The sequence below is a fragment of the Aphelocoma coerulescens genome, chromosome 28 (assembly GCF_041296385.1).
Source record: "Aphelocoma coerulescens isolate FSJ_1873_10779 chromosome 28, UR_Acoe_1.0, whole genome shotgun sequence".
NCBI lineage: Eukaryota > Metazoa > Chordata > Aves > Passeriformes > Corvidae > Aphelocoma > Aphelocoma coerulescens.
Genome location: NC_091041.1, coordinates 6696330 through 6716771, shown reverse-complemented (window position 1 = coordinate 6716771; position 20442 = coordinate 6696330). Strand labels below are relative to the sequence as shown.

General features: G+C 52.8%; 1 protein-coding gene across 2 annotated transcripts; it reads right to left on the bottom strand.

Moving 5' to 3' along the window:
• Positions 1-1373: 1373 nt before the first annotated feature.
• Positions 1374-12020, bottom strand: LOC138099801 (uncharacterized protein KIAA1958 homolog). Of its 2 annotated transcripts, none has more exons than XM_068997313.1 (6): positions 11973-12020; positions 11614-11694; positions 5841-5925; positions 4757-5650; positions 4486-4654; positions 1374-2947 (listed from the first exon to the last, which is right to left on the bottom strand). In XM_068997313.1, the coding sequence occupies exons 3-6, from the start codon at positions 5841-5843 to the stop codon at positions 2100-2102; spliced, it is 1914 nt and encodes a 637-aa protein (XP_068853414.1). In that variant the 5' UTR covers positions 5844-5925; positions 11614-11694; positions 11973-12020; the 3' UTR covers positions 1374-2099. The 2 variants fall into 2 exon arrangements, with proteins under 2 accessions (XP_068853414.1, XP_068853415.1); XM_068997314.1 differs by having other exon boundaries at positions 4486-4642.
• Positions 12021-20442: the final 8422 nt, after the last annotated feature.

The window sequence follows — 20442 nt, the reverse complement described above, 5'->3', positions numbered from 1 at the left end:
TCTCGGTCTTCCAGGCCTGTTCTGTCTGCCTGCTCCACTGGTTTTGCTCCAGTGTTTCAGAGGAGCCCCCATGGTTGGGATGCGGGGCTGAGGCCGGAGCCTTCCGGGGGCTGCGGTGGGGGGTCCCCAAGGCTGCTGGGCGGGGGGAGCGCCGGGATCCCACTGGACGGGTCTGGGAGCACCCTGGGCCGGTAGGAGCAGTCCCTGGCCGGGGCGGGGGTGGCACCGGGGGATGGCACCGGGTGGGCTTTAAAGTCCCGTTCGACCCCAACCACGCCGCGGTCCGTGCCCGTCCGCCCGCCCCCGCTAGGGGGCTCCCGGGCAGCGCCCACGGGGCCCGGTACGGACCCACCGGGACCCCGGTACCGACCCCGCTCCGCAAGCGCTGATGGGGGGCCCGGTACCGACCCGCTGGGACCTCAGCCCGCTCCGCAAGCGCTGATGGGGGGCCCGGTACCGACCCCGCTCCGCGAGCGCTGATGGGGGGCCCGGTACGCACCCGTCGGGACCCCGGTACCGACGCCGCTCCGCAAGCGCTGATGGGGGGCCTGGCACCGACCCCGCTCCGCGAGCGCTGATGGGGAGCCCGGTATCGACCCTGCTCGACGAGCGCTGATGGGGAGCCCGGTATCGACCCTGCTCCGCGAGCGTTGATGGGGACCCCGGTACCGACCCGCTGGGACCTCAGCCCGCTCCGCAAGCGCCGATGGGGGCCCAGGTACTGACCCCCCTGAGACGCGGACCCTGCTCCGGCAGTGCTGACGGGGTCCCGGTGCGGACCCCGGCCCCGCTCAGCAGATGCTGACCGGGCGTTTCCCCGGTGGAGCCCCAGGGAGCTGGGAGGTGCCCAGGTGCTGTCACAAGGGGTAGATAGTGCAACCTGTTTCTCCCGTCAGCAGCCTCTCGTTCCCGAGCCTTGCGACCAGCGAGGGGAAGAGCCCGACCCGGGGTGGTCGCGGGGCTAAGGGAAGCCCGGCCCCGCGGGGAGCAGAGCTGTGCCCGCGGCCGGGTCCCCCGGGACCCGCGGGACCCTCGGGACAGCTGCTCAGCCGTGCTGTCGTGGCGATGCCACCGGTGCTCCGCAGCACGAGGGGAGCCGGCAGACACCCTCCAGCATTGAGGAATTCTTTTTTTATGTCTCTTCAAATGTCCTTAAGTTACTTCTTGATGTTAAATTGGTTGAATGGGACCAATTCTGGCAAAGAGCTTGACGCCCAAGGCCTCGTTTGATACCATGGAGATGGCTCATAGGGCTTCAAAGGGCCCAAAGCTCTGTGCCACCAGGCTGTGAGCAGGGGAGACTGAGCACAGCAGGGAACAAACCAGTGTTCCAGGAAAACATCACCTGCCGTTCAGACACAGACAGACAGGAGTGAATTAAAGGTTCTTTTATTTGGCTCTGTCAACAATGCAACCAAAAACCTGACTGAGCTGTTAACAGGCACTAAACAGTGCTGGGGTAGCTGAGCAGAGCTGAGCACACCTTCCAGTGCCTTCGTGGAGCTGTGTTTTGTACTCCAGGGAAACCACTTACCATAAAACCTTTCAACATTGTCAGACACTTTAAACAACTTCTTAAAACAGCCACAGCTTCTTCATTCTACGAATCTTTCCCTAAGGGAAATGACCTGAACCTTGTCAGAAGCGTTCCTGCAAAGTTGGGTCGCCAGCATCATCGCTCTCCTTGTGTCGCTCATCCTTCCCCGCAGGTCTGTGCCCCAGGCTGAGCTGTGTGGGGTTTCAGCCCCAAAATGTGGGTGCAGCTGATGCTTCTGGCCAGGCTCTGCCACCCCCAAGCCCTCTCCATATCAGCACTGGTTGTTTGTAACAGCATTGACCCTACAGTAGAACATTAACTTGTTTAGCAAATGTGAAACTGGAGATTCTTACTAACTCACTGAATTATCAATTCCAGTAACAGAAACAACAAAAAGGAACTTCCCTGGAAGCCAAGGCGCTGCAGATCTGTAGGTATCTTCAGTGCCAAGGTGAAGCCCAGCAGAAGGATGCTTGTTCTCAACCTACACCAAATATTGCAATAGGATTCTGTTTCAGAGCAGCCTTGGAGCAGTTTAAGGGGCAAAGCTGAAGGGACACCTCTATTTCCTGGTCTTCCTTACAACTCCTCTGACTCCCTGGTTAACCGCTTTCAAGATCTTATCCAGTTTGGTTTTTGTCAGTGCCTTCCTGCTGTACCACACTTTGTCCCAGATGGAGCACAGTGACTTGGGAGACAGGTAAAGAGGGTGGTTATCATTCATCATGTCCGGCGGCCTCCTCCTGGCATACTCCTTGTAACTGGAGACTGGACAGTTCTCTGGATCCTCAGGCTTGGCAAAGAGCCGTGGGCTTAGCTCCCCTTCGTTTCCCTCTGGGCTCAGATCATCCTTCCATTCCAAGTATTCCACCTCTCCTTTGGTCTTCCTCAGCACCACCTGTCCCCAGCACAGCTGGTAGGTCTGATGGTGGGTGCTTGCCCCAAACCCCCTAACGAGGTTGGTGAACATGAGGTGCAACAAGCCCTGAGGGTGTGTCTTGCTTAAAATTCCCCTCTTGAAAAGGTTTTCCACATCTTCATCTGTCATGTTCTCCACAACACTCCACACTTCCTCCTTCTCCCTTTGGAACAGGTACCAATGCTTTAATTTCCAAGCTTCCTGAGAGGCCCTGAACTCTGGCCCTCTCAACATGTTGTACTTGTAATTGTGGTCCTTGAGGTACCGGTCGATGTTGCGCTGGAAGAAGCTTAGGGAATTGGAAGAAAAATCCATGCCATTCCGTCTCTTGGTGGAGCTGAAGAATGAGACCAGGTAGTGGTCGAGGTCTGCAGGAGGCAGCGTGTGGATCTTGCGTGTCTCAGAGGGGTGGTGCAACTTCAGCCACTCTTCGAACACTTTTATGTCCCCCAGGGTATAGTTTCTCTTTTTCTCCTGCTTCTTCAGCACATCTAAAAGACAAGACACGGCTTTGTGGACAGCAAGAGCCCACAAAGATCAGTAAAACATGAGGAGATGCAGGGTGGTATCCACCTGCCTTCGGGAAACCATTCAGAAAGGACAGGATTCTCCCTAATCCCCTCCCCTAGAATTGCTGGTCATATCTGTGTTCTCCACAGGCCAGCACCACCCAACAGTGCCCAACTCTCCGGGGAAAGTCAGGCTCCTTCCTGCTCCCTCTTCCTTGGCAGCTAGCCCTGCTCACTGCCAGACAGGGAAATTTCCCACTTAATGTGAAATAACAGCATGAACCAAAGGTTGGAGTGGACAGTGAGGGAGAACAAACAGGTGAGTAGAAGTGTACTACGATTTTGTTTAAAGGATTGCCAGGATTCCAGTTGGGCTCTCTCTCAAGTTGCCATGGCAATACCACATCTACCTAGTTCGATGTAGCATGAGAAATGAATTCTTTGGATTGCTGGAAAGCTCCATCTGCTCGCCTGTGACTCGTCCAGGGCTGAGGAGGGGGAGATGGAAAAGGGCTCACAAGCCAACACCTAGAGATTCTCCTTTTTGCAGCCAGGTTCTTTGGTACAGGCTTAGTTGTCATCCTGAAAGATTGATCCCTGTCCCACTGGTTTGGGGTTTTGGCCTGTTTTGTACTGACTGCTCCAGGTGCAGAGAGGAAAAGCTCATTAATCCATAGTGCTGAGGCCTCCTCTGAGCCATGAGCCAGCTGCCTTGGCAGTAACAGCTACTACACAGATATTCCCAGAAGAATTCCCAGTCCCTTCAGAGGACACATGATGTCAGTTATGAAAATAGTAAAATACTGCTCCCAAACCCCAACTGTGGCAGTTTGTGTGGTTGTGGCTCCACAAGGAACAACAACCCCTAAGCCTTTCCAGGAGCAGCACTGGTGCTGTAAGCACATTCCAGGCAGACCCCAAATGCTCCCTCTGCAACCTCTGCCCTTTCCAAGGACGTGCCCAGGCCTCTGTGCTTCAGGACAGCACAGAGGAAAACCTTCATTCTTGTAAGGACTAAAACAGTGTGTGGAGTCCTGCATTTTCCACGCAGGACTGACGCTCTGCTGCCACTGCCAGCACTAGGAGGTTTTGCCACTGACTTTGGTGCAGCCAAATTTCTCTGCATTACTTCTTGTTTCTTTCTCTTGAGACCTGAGTTGCCCTCTCTGGCTCCAGTTTCCCACAGGGACTCTCTCAAGTAGAGCCAACATACTGTGTGGGGATACTGGATAAAACAGAAGACCAAAGTATTCAAACTTGTTTGGGCTGGGGCACAGCCAAGAACACCTTTGGGCACCACAGAGAAGGGCGTTCCCTACAGAAGTACCAATTCCTTTAGGCAGGGAGCTTTGTAGTCCCCTTGAGCAGAAACAGGAGTGCCCTAAATCCAAGAGATTTACTTAGATGCTGCAGTACAGATCTTGGCAGTGATGTGAACTCACCCTCCTTGGATATTTTGGGAAAGTGATTAATAGAACACCCCCACACCCCTGCAGACACAGAACTCCAGGCTGTCTTACCTCTGTTTGAGGCTCCAGGTGGATTGCTCTCTGGACTCTGGAAGGCTGAAGAACAAGGTGTCTGCCCGGATCCTGATGTCTCGCTGTCCTCACCCACGTTCTCAGCACCGTCTCCGCTGGAGCCCGTCCTTGGTGTGCCACACTCTGGAGGGCTCAGCTGGAAATGCTGCTGAACATCAGCAATGGCTTGGAACTCAAATACCACTGAGGGCTGTGACTCAAGCTGGGCCCTGGCTTCGCTGCTGGGGACAGGAAGGGGTTTGAAACATACCTTTGGTGCTGCTGACCCCAGGAGGCTCCTTGCTCTGGAAGTTTCAGCTGTGGCCCCTGCAGTAGTGAAAGGACCTAGCCTCAGGATGTTCCTGCTCGGGTCTTCCGGGTCGCTGACAGGAGCCTGCAGAATGTAGGCACGGGTTAGGGGTGGCCTTGCTGTGGGGGCAGAGGCAGCTTTTTGGGGGTCTGTTGGCTGGTGCAATGCCATATTCTGGCAGCGGAGCATCTGCAACTCCTCAGCAGACGGCTCTGACACGTTATCCTGGCTGATTCTGTCTCCCTGGTTGTCTTCATCTGCCTCACGCTGCTCTTCATCAGAGATGATCTGTAAGTCTTCATCACTTTCCGACTTCAGGTCCTGTTCACCAGTTTGGACTATACCACCAGACCCTGAGAAGTGCTGCTCTGCTGCAGAGTACAATGTTATGGGTTTCCTGGTATTTTGACTCCCCCTGGGCTCGTTATTCCTTGTGTAGGTGCTGTCAGCTGTCTGCTCAGTGAACCCTTGGGATCTGCCACATGACCCTGTGCTCCCAGAATCTGCTTGACCTATCTCAAAAGATAACGGGGTCAGCTTGAGCCTCTTTTCCTCAAAGCTACCTTCCCCTGTCAAAGACTCAGAAGACAGGAACCTCTTTATCCTTCCTACAGCCTCAGTCCCTTCTTCACCTCTGTCACATAACTTTCCATAGTGCCAGTGATAGGCGTGTCCAACTCTGCACATCCAAAGCAGAGCATTGTCATTGCTCAGGTGACCTGTGTTATGCACAAATTCCAGGGCTGGGATCTGGTTGCATATGGTCCCGTGACTGTGTGCCCAGATCACAAGTTTGGAGAGATCTGCTTGAAGGGAACTGGCACTGCTGCACCCTCCATCACTGGCGCTCTCGCTCTGTAAAGGTGTGTTGGAGAGAACATGAGTGAGAGAGGATGTGCAGACAAGAGCAGTCCTGGGGCTGTTTCTTCCCTCCCCAACAGTGCAATAATTGTAGACCAGCAATTTCATCTCAGGATTCTTTTTAAAAATCAATTTGTTCATTCTTTCTGTCTGTGCTATCATTTATGCCATAACAGACACTCACCATGCTGCTGCTTTCTGTCTCACTGAGCCTTCTCTCAGGTGGAGATCAGTAAGTGACTCTTTGAATGGCCTTTCTCTCTCAGAACCTGAAATGATCATCACATGTGTGTGCTATATACATGGATGTGTGTATATGGATATATATGTATATAAAACCCTGACCAGAAGATGCAACTGAATTTCTCCATGCTCAGCCCACTGCAGGCCTGTGCCCTCCCTGGGCTGAGCTCCCACTGTGCTCCCAGGAACTCTACGCACAAAACCTGACTGGGGTAAATATTTGCAGGATCAGCCTCTGCAACACCAACGAAACGGAAACTAAATATAAACACTGAAAATAGAATTTTACAAACTGAACTCTGCAAGCTATTCCTTCAGCACTCCATGGTTGGCAAGCTCTGTGTCTCCAAGAGCTGATCTGCAGAGAGAGAACCAGAAATAGTGAGGCTGGTTCAGCCTGACATTCTCTGACTTTGCAAACAGTAGCAAGAGGCAGTTTCCCAACTGAAGAACTTGCACATGCAACTCGTATTTGTATTAGAGACTAAATCTGAAACTCTCCCATCTGTTTGGAAGGCTCCATGCAGGAGCCTGGAAGTCAACCCTGTTTCTGTGTCACAGGGAACATGTAACGTGCCCTCAGCAGCATGGCAGCCCTGTGCAGCCATTGCCAACACCACGCGCTCGCATCTTGGTCCGTGATTAATTAAAAGCTTTGCAATTAGTGGTGGTAAAAGAAGCAAGGCTGAAAACGCTGGACACGGGGACCTTGTCTAAAGTGGTTCTTTGAGCAGTTCTTTTGAGCATTTCTGGCCTAAGCGGGACACAGCTCTCGGGGAGAACAGGCCCTGGCTGGCGGTCAGTGAGCACACGCTGCGCGGGTACGGGAGCTCCAGCCCCAGGGCTCTGCTCTCCCAGCGAGATGGGGAACACGGGAGAAGCCCATCCCAGCTGACAGCTGTAGGGCTGCTCTGTAATCCCTGAACACGGTGCTTGTCCGCAGGGATTTATCTCAGGAGTGTGGTAGTTAGACTGAGGGTTAAGCCAGCAGCACAGGGGCAGGAATGGCTGTGCCGCAGAAGTGCTGGCCCCAGGCAGAAGCTGTGCCCGGTGCCCTTGGTGTCCAGTGAGCTCAGTGCCCACCCAGCACCAGCCCAACACACCGGCTCTCCTGTCCAAAGAGAACAGGTCACACCTCTCGCAGGTGCCAGCTGACAGGGAATGACAGGGAAGCACAAGAACTGCTCCCTTCAGGGTGAGCCTGCAGCACAGCAGCACAGCTCCCTTCTGCATTTAGGCTCCATCAATCCATATGTTCCTTCCTAATGATAGCACAGATAATTTTAGCCCGAGTGCTTGGCTGTTGCATGTGCCAGCATGTGGAATGTGCAAAGGCAGGGTTTACTGAGAATTTTTTACCGAAATCCACTGCTGCTTTAACAAAAAGTCAGACAATAAAAGCCTTTTTGGAAGCAGCAAATGCAATCTGAGCTCCTGATGTTAATCAAGGCCTTGTATGGGATCTACTGTTCCCGTGAGCTCACTCCTGATGAATCCCAGCAAACAGGGTGGGGAGTCACCTCCAGTGGCCATTTCAGCTGCCCTGACCCCTCACAGAAACAGGCTCTGCCCAAGCTTCTCCCCAGAGATGTTTGACCTGTTCCTACCTCCCCAGGCCAGGCAGCTCACAGCCTGCTCCTGCTAAGCCCCTACAAGCTGAACATAAACTTGGGGGAGAACCATTTTCCCTCCTGAAGTAAAAGAGAGTTTTATCTTCGAGTTCAGTCTGTGCAATTCCCCGAAAGGGCTGAGCCACTCAGACAGACTCAAAGGAACTTCCATGCCAACAATCTGGTGCCTTCAGTCAGTGTGGGAAAAGGTAACAGGAACGGAAGCTCCACATGGTCGTAAGGCCACAAAATTACTGACTTGGCAGATGAACATCTTGATCCCTATCACAGGCCTCTGCAAATGGAATGCTTTTATCTCTCCTTATCTCCAGGCACATGTCTTCCTCTTCCTGATCTCTTGGAAAAAAAAGCCTTTTTTTTCTCTTGCTATTTAGCTCCCAGCACAGGCTCTGGTGTTCAGCTACAGACCCTTCAGCCTGCTGTGGCCCTCAGACTTCCAGCAGCTGAGATTTTGCTAAAGAAATGGCAAATGGAATCAGTCTGGATTCACAGTCACAGCTGAATGAGAAAAATGACCACTGTCCTTCCCCCAAAGGCTGAACTGGCACATGTGTCTTCCCTTTAAATAATAAAAATCCATCTTGATCATTACCACAGTTTTTACCTGCTTTCAACCACCGTGGGATCCCTGTGGGGAGAATTCTGGGCTTGGAGTTTGGGGCTGAGGTTTATTTTGGAGCCTTGTGCCTGATTCAAGTGTCTGTGTGGCTGGGAGTAATGTTGTGGGTTAATCCTCTTTCCAGGAGAAGCTCCCATCTGATAATGGACACTGTGTACAGGACCCACACCTTTCTGCAGGAAAACAGGACATTCCAGAGCTGTACAGTAAAGGATTTAATTTTTTTTTGACCCGTAGGGAATTTAGTCTACTGCTAAAACCTATAGTTAGGTGAATTCAGGCTCGCTTATGGAAAAAAAAAGTGTTTTGTTTTGTTTAAATGTACAAGGTTTGGCTTTCTCAGGCCCTGCTCCACACAGCTTTCCAGGCCTCATTGTTGTGGGTGCTGATTTCACCTCTGTATTCCAGAAAATGTGGCCAAGTAATTTCACAGGAGTCCCCAGCACTTCAGGGGAGACTGAACTTTGGGCTGACTGAAACACGGAAATGCTTTCTCTGTTTTAAGACTTTATGTGTGTCCTTTGAGTCCTTGGGGGGAGGGGAGGGAAGCCAACTCAGCACTTTCTGAGATTTATCCTCCTGTAAGGTCTGTCAGACAGTCACTCGAGAGTATCACCACTGGGATCTTCCTCTCTCCCCCTCCCAGGTGTGCTGAAGGCCTGAACCCATAAAACAGACACAGCCTTGTGCAAACAGTAGCACTACATAAAGACACTAATTTCGAGGCACTAAAAGCTCTTTGCCCCCTCTGTCCTTGTCCCATTGCCCTGTGACAGCCCTGGCTGGTTCCTCTCACGGGCTCCAACGCCTGTTTTGCAGATTAGAACCTGGGACACGCACGGAGCCAGAGAATTGGAGAGCGCTGGCTTCCCTGCTCCAGATAAGACAGTGCAGGAAACTGCAACAATCCTGGTAGGAAAACAACAGGATACAGAACAGCCGTGCTTAAACTTGACTCCTGCCCCCTTTCCAGCTCCCTTGGGAAACCCTCCCTGGAGGTGAGGGGACCTGGGACAGCCCCCAAACACACACGTGCCAGAGCATGGGGGCATTGCCAGGGCCGTGTCAGGGCAGGAAGGGCTGAAGCTGCACTCAAACACATCTGGCTGCAGGATGGGAGCTGAGTGGAGCAGCTGCAGCTCATGGCTGCCAGAAATCATGGAGCTTGTCCCACCCTCCTTAGCAGGAGCCTGGGGGGTGGAGCCATCATTTCCCTAGCATATTGGTTTTCCTGTTCTCTGCGATGTTTGTTTCCTCCTCATCTGCCCTGTACAAAAACCTTCTGAGCACCTCTTCAGCTCTCTTCCTGCTTCCCCACATCCTTCCACCAACCTCTCCTGACCTGCTTGCAGAAATACAATTCCCAGGATACATCCCGTACTTGCTACAGGGCACCATGCCTCCATTTTGAGAGATGCTCCCAGAAAATCCCACCCGGCGTGTCTGCGGAGGGCAGGATCTGTCTGCAGGCACTGGCTCCGAGTGGGAGACAGACCCTGCTGGAAAACACTGGCCTCCTGCACCACATTCCTTAAACAAGAGCTTTTTTGTTCCAAGACTCAGACACCACTTTTTCCCTGAGTTCTAATTATCTCTTCTCCTGAGGGGCTGCGTTCCAGAGCCGCTGGCCTGGGATGTGACCGTGAGCACTAAATCAAGGCCTCTGAAAAGTGCTAATAAAAGCCACGGGCAGCTGGCACTGCCAGGGCCACCAAACAGGGATCAGCCACCAAACCAGCCTGAGTAAAGGAAAAAATTCATCGGAAACCATGAACTTCTATAAATAGGAGCTCATGTTGTATTTCCCAGGAGGAAGTTGGAAAGCTGAAATCAGCGATGGGCAAATCTGTGACCTGGGCAGGAAATGCTGCAACGTCACTAACAGTGTCAAGATGCAGTCCGAGGGCACCTCACACCAGTGCCAGTGCCCCAGGGACATCTGGCTGGACCGTCCCCACAATTCCATGTGCAAGCTGTGACAGATAAACACGGAGACGTTACCGGCACAGCCCAGCCGCGGGGATTGACCGTGTCCCCCACCGCTGTTTGTGTGACAGTGGTCTGTCCCCTCACCGTGGGCACGAGCTACCGGGGTCCAGAAGGCCAGTGCAGGAGCATCGCTGCTTCACTCGCTGTTCTCGGGGTTCGTCCCCAAGTGCCGGGCACAGGGTGGCTCCGGTACCTCCCGCTGCACGAGCACCTTTGGTCCGCCCGGTTCTGCCGCGTTTGAGCGCGCCGGGCTCCCGAATCACCCGGGAACGACGTGGGACGGGCACCCTTTTGTTCGTGCTCCCCCACGCCCGGAGCCGCCCGGTACCGGCAGGGGGAGCTCGGCTCCGGTACCGGCGGAGGGCGCTCGGCCCCGGTACCGGGAGGGGGCGCTCGGCCCCCGGTGCTCGCCCCGGCCGCGCCGGTCCCGGGTCCCTCCGGGAACCGCAGCACCGAAGCCAGGCCCGCACCGGTGCGGCAGGGCGGGGAGAAGGGAATCCCCGGGCCGGGCTCGGTCGGTGCTGCTCTGCCGGTACCAAACAGCCAAAGCGAACAGCTGGGGCTTGGCGAGGGAAGGGCGCAAATCCTGTTTGATTTGTCAGGGCGTTTATCGCCGTTTTTTACATTTATGAGCAGCCTTTCAAAGTTTGACTAAAATCATCGTGTGCTACAAAGTGTTTCTTCAACCATCTGCTAAACTGAACCGAACCAATCTAACCCAACCCAACCCCACCCATCAGTGCTGGGAGCAGGACACAGCACCCAGCTGTGTTTCACCCCTGTTTTGGGGCCTGGCACCCACCCCTTTCTGAGCTGAGCCAGACCCTGTCCCCTGTTGTCCCACCTGCCCGCAGACCAGAGCTCACGTGTTTCCCCAGCATGCTCTGGCTGGAGTGTGGCAGCAATTTGTTATTAAATAGTGATTGTGGTGAATCTGTGACTTGTAATTAAATGTAATTGCTCAAAATGGGACATCGTAACCTAGTTCTTTTACAATACAGAGCATCTTTAGCCACTGACACCTCAGCTCCTTCCTACCTGTCTAAAGCCCCTGAAATCAAGGTGATTCAGCCTGGGGATGCAGGACTCAGTCTCACCAGCACTAGCCAACGCTGCACTTCTGCACCCCAGGTGTTGACGGAGATTTGCTGGGATGTGATGGGAAAAAACACTTTGTTGGTAACAAAGTACCTTGCAGGGGAGGGGAAGCTCCTGGGCTGTGGGATGGCTTGTTTCCAGTCCCTGCTGGCTCTCTGGCATGGGGAGCACAGAAGGAACCCCAAGTTCTTGGCCCTCACAAAACATCCCCCTGAGCAGCACCCCAGGATTTTGGCCACAGGCAAATGCATTGCTTTATGCTCCCTAGTGATGCCATGGGACATCTGTAAGACTTGCAGGCTCCCACCTTTGGAGCCTTGGCTCCTGGCTCAATTTTCTACTCTGTCCTTGTTTTGGCGTGCCACTGTGTCCCTTACCTGCTCCAAGGTCAGGCAGGCAGCCTCCCACAGAGCACAGCACTGCCCAAGGACAGGATCTCATCCAAGGCACAGGGCAGCCTAGGAGAGAGGGAAGAGAGGTGTTAGTTAGGCAAGAGAACTCCAAGCAACCTGCCAATCCCTTGCATGGGATGGAAGCAATAAGCAAAGCTCTCCGCCCTGAGAACTGAGAGCCCTCAGCTTTGCTGGGCTCTGACTGGCTGCCTGGGGCAGCAGCCAGGACCAGCAGGATCTGGAGAGTGGCTCCCCATTGCTGTCTGCCACTCCTTGAGAGCAGAGCTGAGAGCCCTAGGGATGAAAACCCCACAGCTGGATGAGTCTTTGGGCAATAAACTCACACGCTGGCCTTGGATCTGGGAGAGCTGCAGCTGTAACACCCTGCCCAGAGTGGGAGGAGGAGCAAACCAGGCAACTCCACTCGACAGATTCCAGAGAAACCAGAGCCAATGGGTGGTTTGGATCTGGAGTCCTCAGCTGAAACTGCCCCTGAGGGAAGGATTCTGAGAACTGACTTACACCTGCTGCAGAAGGAACTTGTCATCTTGCAGGATGGAATGAAATATTTCTCAATAAATAAAGTATTGTCATGTATTTTTTGAGCCCTGAAAATGTATCTGAACTGCCCCTTGGAGGGAACTTAGCTCCACAGGGAGAGTGTATGAGCTCATGCAAATGCTCCTCTGGCTGAAGGTGCAGACAGTACTTGCACAGGAGGGAGACAGGAGTGATGCATCCCCAACTTCCAGACCTGCTGCCAGGCAGTGGGAGTCTCTTTTGGGCTGTGGCAATGCTGGTTTTACCTAAAACCAGGAATTCAGTGCTGTGGTGCAGAGCAGGGAGCTCTGTAGTTCTGCACACAAGGAGCCCCTGTGCCTGTGTTTTGGGGACCCTGGGCCCCATGAGGCACCCCTTGCACAGGCTCGGGTCATCGCCCGCCACATTCACTGCCCTGGTATCAGAGACCTCACCAATTAAATATTAAAAACTGCTAAAGGATATTGGGTTTCTTTTGTTCCTTTGGCATCGCCAATGTTCTCAGCTCTCCCTGACTTCACATGCTGCATGTTCCTGCCTTCATGTTCTTTTAATGCTTAATTTCATACTTCCTTTCCCTCCTGTCACAGGAAGCACCTGCTGTACAATTCAGATCAGGAGATGGCATTTAGGGAGCAGATTCCTCACCCAGTCTACAGTCAAACCACCAATTCCAGGGTTCTGTGCACAGGCCGTAGGGTGTCTTCATGCACTTCCACCCAGTTTGATGCAGAGTGCTTTGGCTTTGAGTCTGGAATCAGAATGTGAGATTCCTGAACGCTTTCACCATCTGAAGCACAAGCAAACCTTCACACCATGAAAGCAAAAGCCCCTCAGTCATAGAGCAAGGATTCCCTGAACTGTTCCACTGCACAACATCCTTCAAGAACATACGGGCCGGCAACCACGAGATGTCCACAGCATAACTGCAGCACTGACAAACCAATTGAGCCTCAGCAGCTGCCGCTGGGGAGGTTTCATTCATCCCCAGCACTGCCTTTTAAACTTAAGTGCCACTGAACAAACACATCTTTGATCCAAGCAGGAAATAATTTGGAGCTTTGTGTTTAATAGAGCTGCAGCCCTGGGGAAATGATGCCATTCTTGGCCGGGATGACAATGGGGCTCACGGCAGGCACAGAGCATGGCTGTCCCCATCCTCTCCGAGCCGGCTGTGTTTGGACATCTTTGTTCTTGACTCAGTGTGGAAACAAGCTGCACGGGGGCCGAGGCTCCTGAGCTGCCATGTGTGGCACCAAAACACAGGATTTGGGGAGAGGGGGAGCAGGATTTGGGCAATCCCTCCTGTCCTCTTGCTCCTTCTGCCTTTGGAGTCTCTCGTGTCCCCCTCAGCTCCAGGGGACCCACAGTATCGATTAGGGGGCTGCAGACACAATCATGGAAGAACACGTGGGCGGTACTGGGCTGTATGCACCTGTGTGATCCATGTGCCCGAGGTGGGGGCACACACACCTGTGTGATCTGTGTGCCCGGGGGGCACACACCTGTGTGCTTCCATGTCCTTTGGGGGCCACACACACCTGTGTGATCCGGGTGCCTTGGGGACACCCCCCCCCCCTTTATACCGTGGACACCTCTTCAAATGTTGCTGCAATTTCTAGCAGTAAAATCCTGTGCTCAGAGCAGGGAGCGAGCAGCAGGCAGGCTCCACACCCGAGGGAGCATCCCTAGGTGCTCTGCAGGTGCCTGTCTCTCTGTCAGGGCCCTTTTTCCTTTAAATGACCTGTGCTCAGACTGTGACATTCCCCTGTCTGGAGTCATCTGGCATCTGTGCCATATCCATTAGAATGGCAGATGCAACAGGAGACACCTGAGGACAGAGGGGCAGAGCTAAGGTTTCAGGAACAATCCCAGAGCCTGGCAGGTGAGCGATGGAGATGGTGCAGCAATAATGCATGAGTTGCGCCTGCCTGCCCTCGGCCCTGCGGCACTGCTCGTCTGGGAGCTGCTGTTCCAGTTCCCTCTGAGCTCCACCACAGTGCCACCCGCACTGCTGGGAGAACCAGTACAGCACAGCGGCCCAGTAACGGACTGGGAACGCCAGGTGACGGTGTGCTGGGAGAGAAGCAGAGCCAGGGGCCTGAGTACTCTCAGAGTCCTGCAGAGCCCCCCCAGGTTCCAGCTCTGGAAATTGCTGCTGAGCCAGCAAGCCCCCTCGAGGGGCTGATAAGGCACTATACTCAGGGAGTCACAAAACCGAATCATTGTAAGAAGTGAAGGAGCTTTCCAGGAAAGCAAGAGAATGGCAGTCAGCTCTCCCTGCAAACCAACCCCTGACTAAAGCAAGAAGGAAATGCAGAGCTGGAGCTATGGACAGAACAGAAATGGTGTTTACTTCCCTGCCCTGGGATGGCGGGAGATGTGCTTGGAAGGAGGGTTGTTTGTATAAATAAATGTTCATTCTTGGCAGTGGAATGCAAACTATGCTGAGGGGCTGGAACCAGGCACTCGGGAAAGCTGAGGCCAGAGCAAGGGAGAGACGGAGTGAGGCTGCAGAGAGGAAATTCACATTCATTTTTAGCAACTTGGAGAGTTTCTCAAGCCTGTTTGACATTTTTAATTATGCTGATGCAGAGCCCATTTCAAGGACAAAAAAAGTCAGGATTGCAGGTTAAACAATTAGGAAATTTCACACCAGCCAGTGAGGAGCAGTGTTGCCTGGGGGTCTGGAGACTCTCTGAAACACGGGATCATCTTTCAGCCTTTCTAGACAGACGGAATTTGAATGTCTTGCAGAATCCTCGCCCAGGTCAGGAACTCAAGAGCGTGGCCCTGTAAACCTCTCCTGATGGTATTTTCTGCAATCACACGGCAGGCAGGAAAGATGAGCTGCTGCTCTTTGTCCAGGCTTTCCTGCAAGGTTTCTGGAAGGGCAGGAAACCATCCTGCAGTGTGGCATCGACTGTGTCAAAATCTGTACCTTTACAGTGGGAAACACTGCAATTTCTCGTGGAGAGTGAGCTCAGCTCGACGGTGTCACATCACAGAGTCAGGGCCTGTCTGTTTTCCATGCTCAGAAAGTGTTGCATTGTGACCTCAGGGTCTCACTTTCCCTGTGTATCTGTGGAAAAGAACTTTACCTGCCTGCTCACCCACCGTCCTTTCTGAAGAATGTGCAAGGACCTGTCCCTACATTTCAGTTTGGGTGTCAGGGGCCACGGCTGTGGCACTGGAAGGGCAGGAGTTGCCTGTTTGTGTTGAGCAGAGATGTCAGCCCCCTGCTCAGAGTCCAGTGCAGGAGCTGGCACCAGGCTGGGGACAGTGGAATGGAATCGGAACCCACCTTCTCTTTGAGAGAATGGAAAGTCACAGGGAGGTATCCAGCTTTGGGCATGAATAAATCATTACAGGTATGAATTATTCAGGGCTCAGCCCTCCACATGTGCCAGCAGCATCTCTACTGTGCAGGGTTTCTTCCCCAACATTCCAGGTCTATGGTAGGCTGATGAGTCCAAGTATTCAAATAAGATTAAAAGAATAATTTAAAATCCATCAGTAAAGAGCTTCTTGAAAGTGCTGTGACACCTCAGGCTGACATTCCAATGGTCAGGCAATGTCTGAGCTCCATAAACTGTCCGCAAGTTAGTCACAGCATGGGATGGGAATAAGAAGTGGCTCAGGAAACTGGGAGCACAGGTTGGAGAACTGGAATGGTGGGCATAGAATCAATACAGGAACCAACGCAGCCTTCTGATAACCTGTGTCTAACACAAACACAGGTATTATCTGGATTTCTCAAATGCCAATAAGCAATTTTGGTAGCACTTGGGGGATCAATCAAAATTTCTGGCTTTGAGCTGTGCTGTGAGATCAGTGGCTTTGCCTTGTGGTGCTTTTTAAAAATCCTGTTTATTATGAGCTGAAATGGATTGAATGAAGACCTGGTTTGCAGTGACTGGAAGGATGGCACTGTTAAAGATGGTTAGAGTGATCACTGTTAAAGTGATGATTTTAATGTCAGAGCCCAAATCACTGAGCCTGAGGCCCAGGAGAGCCAGGTGATTTCTGGGGAAGAGCAGCAGCTCTGGGATGAGTTGCAGGGGGTATAATCAGACCACAGATTAATCAAACCACAGATTACTCAAACCATAGCCTAATCTTCACCATTCCAGCCCCGACTAGGAGGGAGAAAAGTCCTGTGTTGAACAGCCAGGAAATGGCCAGTTCGTCCCGCACAGGAAATGAGTCACCCCAGAGCATCGGGAGGAGCTGTGGGGACAGGGAAGTGCTGAAATAACATGGACGGGGAATAGCAGAAATACAGAAGTCTCTTGTGTCGTGGATTAAAAAGAAGGAAAGATGTAAAACGTGAGCTCTTGTGATTCTACTTCAAATTTGAAGTTCATGTAGGTGCTTGCAGCATGAAATACCCGCAGCTGTAGAAGGGGAACTCGGAGTGTGCGATGGCAACACAAACCATGCCCACGTGCAGCTCTCCTGCCTTGCAGAGTGTCTCTCACCTGCTCAGCTCTGGCCCTGCACAGGAAGCCTCACATCACTGTGGTGGCAGAGCTGTCACAGTCACCCCGCTCGGGGAGCCCATACACAGGTTAGGAATCACAGAATCATGGAGTCATTCCCCCTTGTCCAGACCCTTGTAAAAAATCAGTCTCCAAAAACATTTCTTTTTATTATTGACAGCACATTAAGCCCAATTCCAAACCCGTTTATTTATCAACTACCAACCAGAACACTCTTTGATAGTACTGCATGCTGCCAAACTCTCGTGGATCAATGGAAGAAACATTCCCCTCACTCATGTCGTGTCCTGCTTGGAAAGCCACGTCTGGGCAGGTATGAGCTGCACCCCTTCCAGATGCTGGAACAAACACAGCCAGCTCTCCCACTCCTCCTCCTCCAGCCACCCCAGCTGCAGAAGCACTTTGGGTCCCTCTCCTGGTTCCTTCCCTCAGGTATGAGGAGGGGAGGCTGTGGGTCAGAGCTGGATGTGTCTGCTGGACTGACAAACCCTGCAGGGATTCTGCTCCTGCTCGGATTCCGCTCCCGCTCTGCCCGCCCCTCACTAACCATTCCCAGAGCGGTGATGTGGCATCGTGAACGATGCACAGAAGAATGTTCTGGCACCATGAGATGTTGCTGAAGCTGCCAATACACTTTGAAATAAAAACGCCGTGTTCGCTGAGAGGGGCTGAAAATAAATAAAAGCCACAGAGAGAAGCAGAAGGATTGGAGACACCTCCTGCTCCCTGTTTTTTTTGGGATTCAATGGTAGCACAGTTATCTGTGCGAGTTCCCTGGTTTAGGGCCTTGCTGGGAATAATGGGGCAGGAGAGGAACTTCCAGGAAAACAACTGTCACTGACAGCAGTATCGAGGATGGACCAGTCTGCCCAGGGGTTTGGGCTCCTGAATTAGGCCCCGTTTAGGAGGGTTCTGGTTTTCAAACCGCTGACAGAAACGTTGGGTGGAAGAGGAAGGAGAAGGGGAAGAGTTTTACCAGTTTGTGAAGGACACGGTTGCAAAGAGAAGTGTCCGTGACCCCACACGGGCTGTGGAGCTGTGTAACAATACAAAGGGAAAAGGCAGGAAAGGGTCCGTTTTGTTTCACAGAGTTTTTCTTCCCTGCTGGTGAATTAAATGCCAAGAGATAACACATGCAGGAAGGGCTCAAAAAGGGAACAAGCTGGGTGTGCCCCAGAGCCCTTCCCGGCCAGAGGAACCAGTGCCAGAACCAGGGTGGGACGTGGGACGTTGCTTGCTGTAGGATCATACAAAAGAAGCTAATTCATTTTTTTCTCTTTGCCCTCCTCTTTTTTTTTTCATATCGTTATTTTCATCTGGGTTTGTTTTTCAAAACAAACACAAGGACACATAGGGGCTGGTCCTGCTCCCCGCTGGGTTTTCATTTCAAGTGTAATCTTGTACTTAAAATCATTTTCCCCTTTGGCCCAAAGAAAACCACAATAGTGTCATTGGTCCCTTGTAGTCCCATAATACCTGAGCAGATGCCATCTAAAAAATTCTGTTCCTATTGCAGGAAAATGGCTGATAAAATGTTGCACAACCATCGTTACTGCAAGAACTGTGGAAAATCAGGGTGAGCTTGCACAAACCTTGAAGAGCCTTTTAAGTCAGACCACACCTGCAAAGGAAAGGCCTTTGGAAATTGGGAATCCTGTGGTGGCATTCACCTCTGTTTGCTCTGCCAAAGATACCTGAAAAGCACCTGGGATACCTGCACATGCCGTATACTCTTGTCAGCAACCACTAGACAATCAGACCCCCCGTCCTGGCCTGTGATCTGTGTCGAGTGTTAATGAATGTTTTCAGTCTTTGTGGGGTGTTCGGAGTACTCTTCTTTAGGGTACAGAAATACCCCGTAAAAAAAAAAAAAAAAAAAGGGATTCTGTCTCCACAGCATCCTCTACCATCAAGGGATTCCTTACTTTGGGAAGAAACACCTCCATGGGAGATACACCTTAAACCAGCCACAGTTCAAGGGAGTGCAGGGAGCTTGTGCTGGCAGTTAAATTCCTGCTCTCTTTGATCACATCACTTTATCTCTCTGGCTCTCAGCTACAGTGGATCCATAATCCCATCATTTTCCCATTCTTTGCCTCATTGCAGGACACAGTAAATAACCTGGTTTCAGATGGGTCTAGTTCCCTTCAGCAATAGGTCAGAACACACTTTTCCTTGATTTTAAACTCCAGAGGGGCCAAACTGAAAACCCAGTAAGCCAAAGATTCAGGGAATCAGAGCTCCCACCTTCTGGAAAGATCCAAGGCAAAGGGAAGCTCCTGCATTTCACAGAGGGTGAGAAGAGTGAGGCAGGCAGGTGACGTTTGATCCTGGCCACTGAAACCCCTGAGCACTGCCTCAGTGAGAAATGAGGGCTCTGGCCAGAGGACCTGGCACGGGAACACGGTTTTTGGAGAAAACAGACCATTTCACTTCTAACTTTTTCTCTTCCCTACTCACGTGTCAAGTGTGCACTTGAGAGAGACACGAGAATTCAAAATGCATGTCTGTACCTGCCAGAGTTACCTGACACAAAGCAGAAACTGCCCAGGGACGACACTCCAAATTTCCTTTGCAGTCTTATTTTTAAAATAATTTTCTGAGCCCTCCCATACACAGCTGTGTCACGGCCCAGGTGTTTTACAAGTGCTGCCAAAGCAGAGGTGCTCTGGCAGAACTGCCAAACATTCTCACAGAAAAGCCCTGGGTGGGAGGGCTGGCAGGGCACAGGAGCCTGGCTGAGGGCAGAGCTAGAAATTAGCTAGAAACTGTCCAGTTAATCCCCGTGGGGTACGGCACGTGAGGATCAGAAAACGGGCACTTGACACTGGAATTCCCAGCGAGCAAAAACTGCCTGTATTTAAGCAGAGTGTTTCATCCATGGCAGCAGTGGCTCCATGGAGCAGTGGTGGGGAGGATCCAGCTGTGCCCGAGGGTCGGGGTTGGGGACAGACCCCCACACTTGTCCCGGTCACCCTGCGGGAGCCACAGAGAGATCTCCCAGAAAGCCACCGCTGTCGGTTGAAATTCACCAGAGGTGGCCCAGCACTTGCAAAGCAAGTCCTCCAGAGGTTTAACAAGCGCCAAATCCCTGGAATATACGTGAATCCCTGCAGAAGTGCGGCCTATAGGCAATGACCGACATTAAGAGTGAGACAAGCCGATCTAATTCAGCACTGAAGTGCCCCTAATGGGCCATAGAGCTGGGCTGGGCAGCACAGTGTCACAACGGTACCTGAGGCTCGGCAGGTACGTTTACCGTCTTACCTCACAGGATCTCTCTCTCTCTCTCACCCTCTGGTAATCTTTATCCTGAAGACATTAGCTGCGATTACACAGACTCCGTCCTCTACCTTAAACAAGCCCCTGGGCCCTAGGCGACCCCTGAGGGGCAGCACAGGCGGACGCCCCTCACCCGGGATGGCGGCGGCGCGCGGCTTCCCTGCCCGCCCCCAACATGGCGGCGGGGCCGAGCCGCCCCCGCGGCCCCCGGCTCCACCATGTGCACGCGGGGGGACCCCCTTGCCCATATCCAAGATGGCGCCCAACGCCGTGACTCGATGCCCTGCCCCCAATCAAGATGGCGGCTCCGGGCGTCATTCCGGCCCCCTTCCCGCTCCGAAGATGGCTCCTCCCAGCCGCCTCCCTCCGCCTACCGAATGGCGCCGCGCACCGGCGAGTCGCCCCGCCCCCTACCCCGCGCGCAGCCAATCGGCTTCTCGTGGGCAGCCAGGGCACCAACCCCGGGAGGCGGGCGGTCCCGCCCTCCCGT

Bases quoted from the DNA above. Each gene is read 5' to 3' on its own strand.
- LOC138099801 (XM_068997313.1), bottom strand. The intron at 4,655-4,756 runs GTATGTTTCAAA...GCTGATGTTCAG, and splicing joins TGGGGTCAGCAGCACCAAAG to CAGCATTTCCAGCTGAGCCC. The intron at 2,948-4,485 runs GTAAGACAGCCT...CTTGTCTTTTAG, and splicing joins ACCTGGAGCCTCAAACAGAG to ATGTGCTGAAGAAGCAGGAG.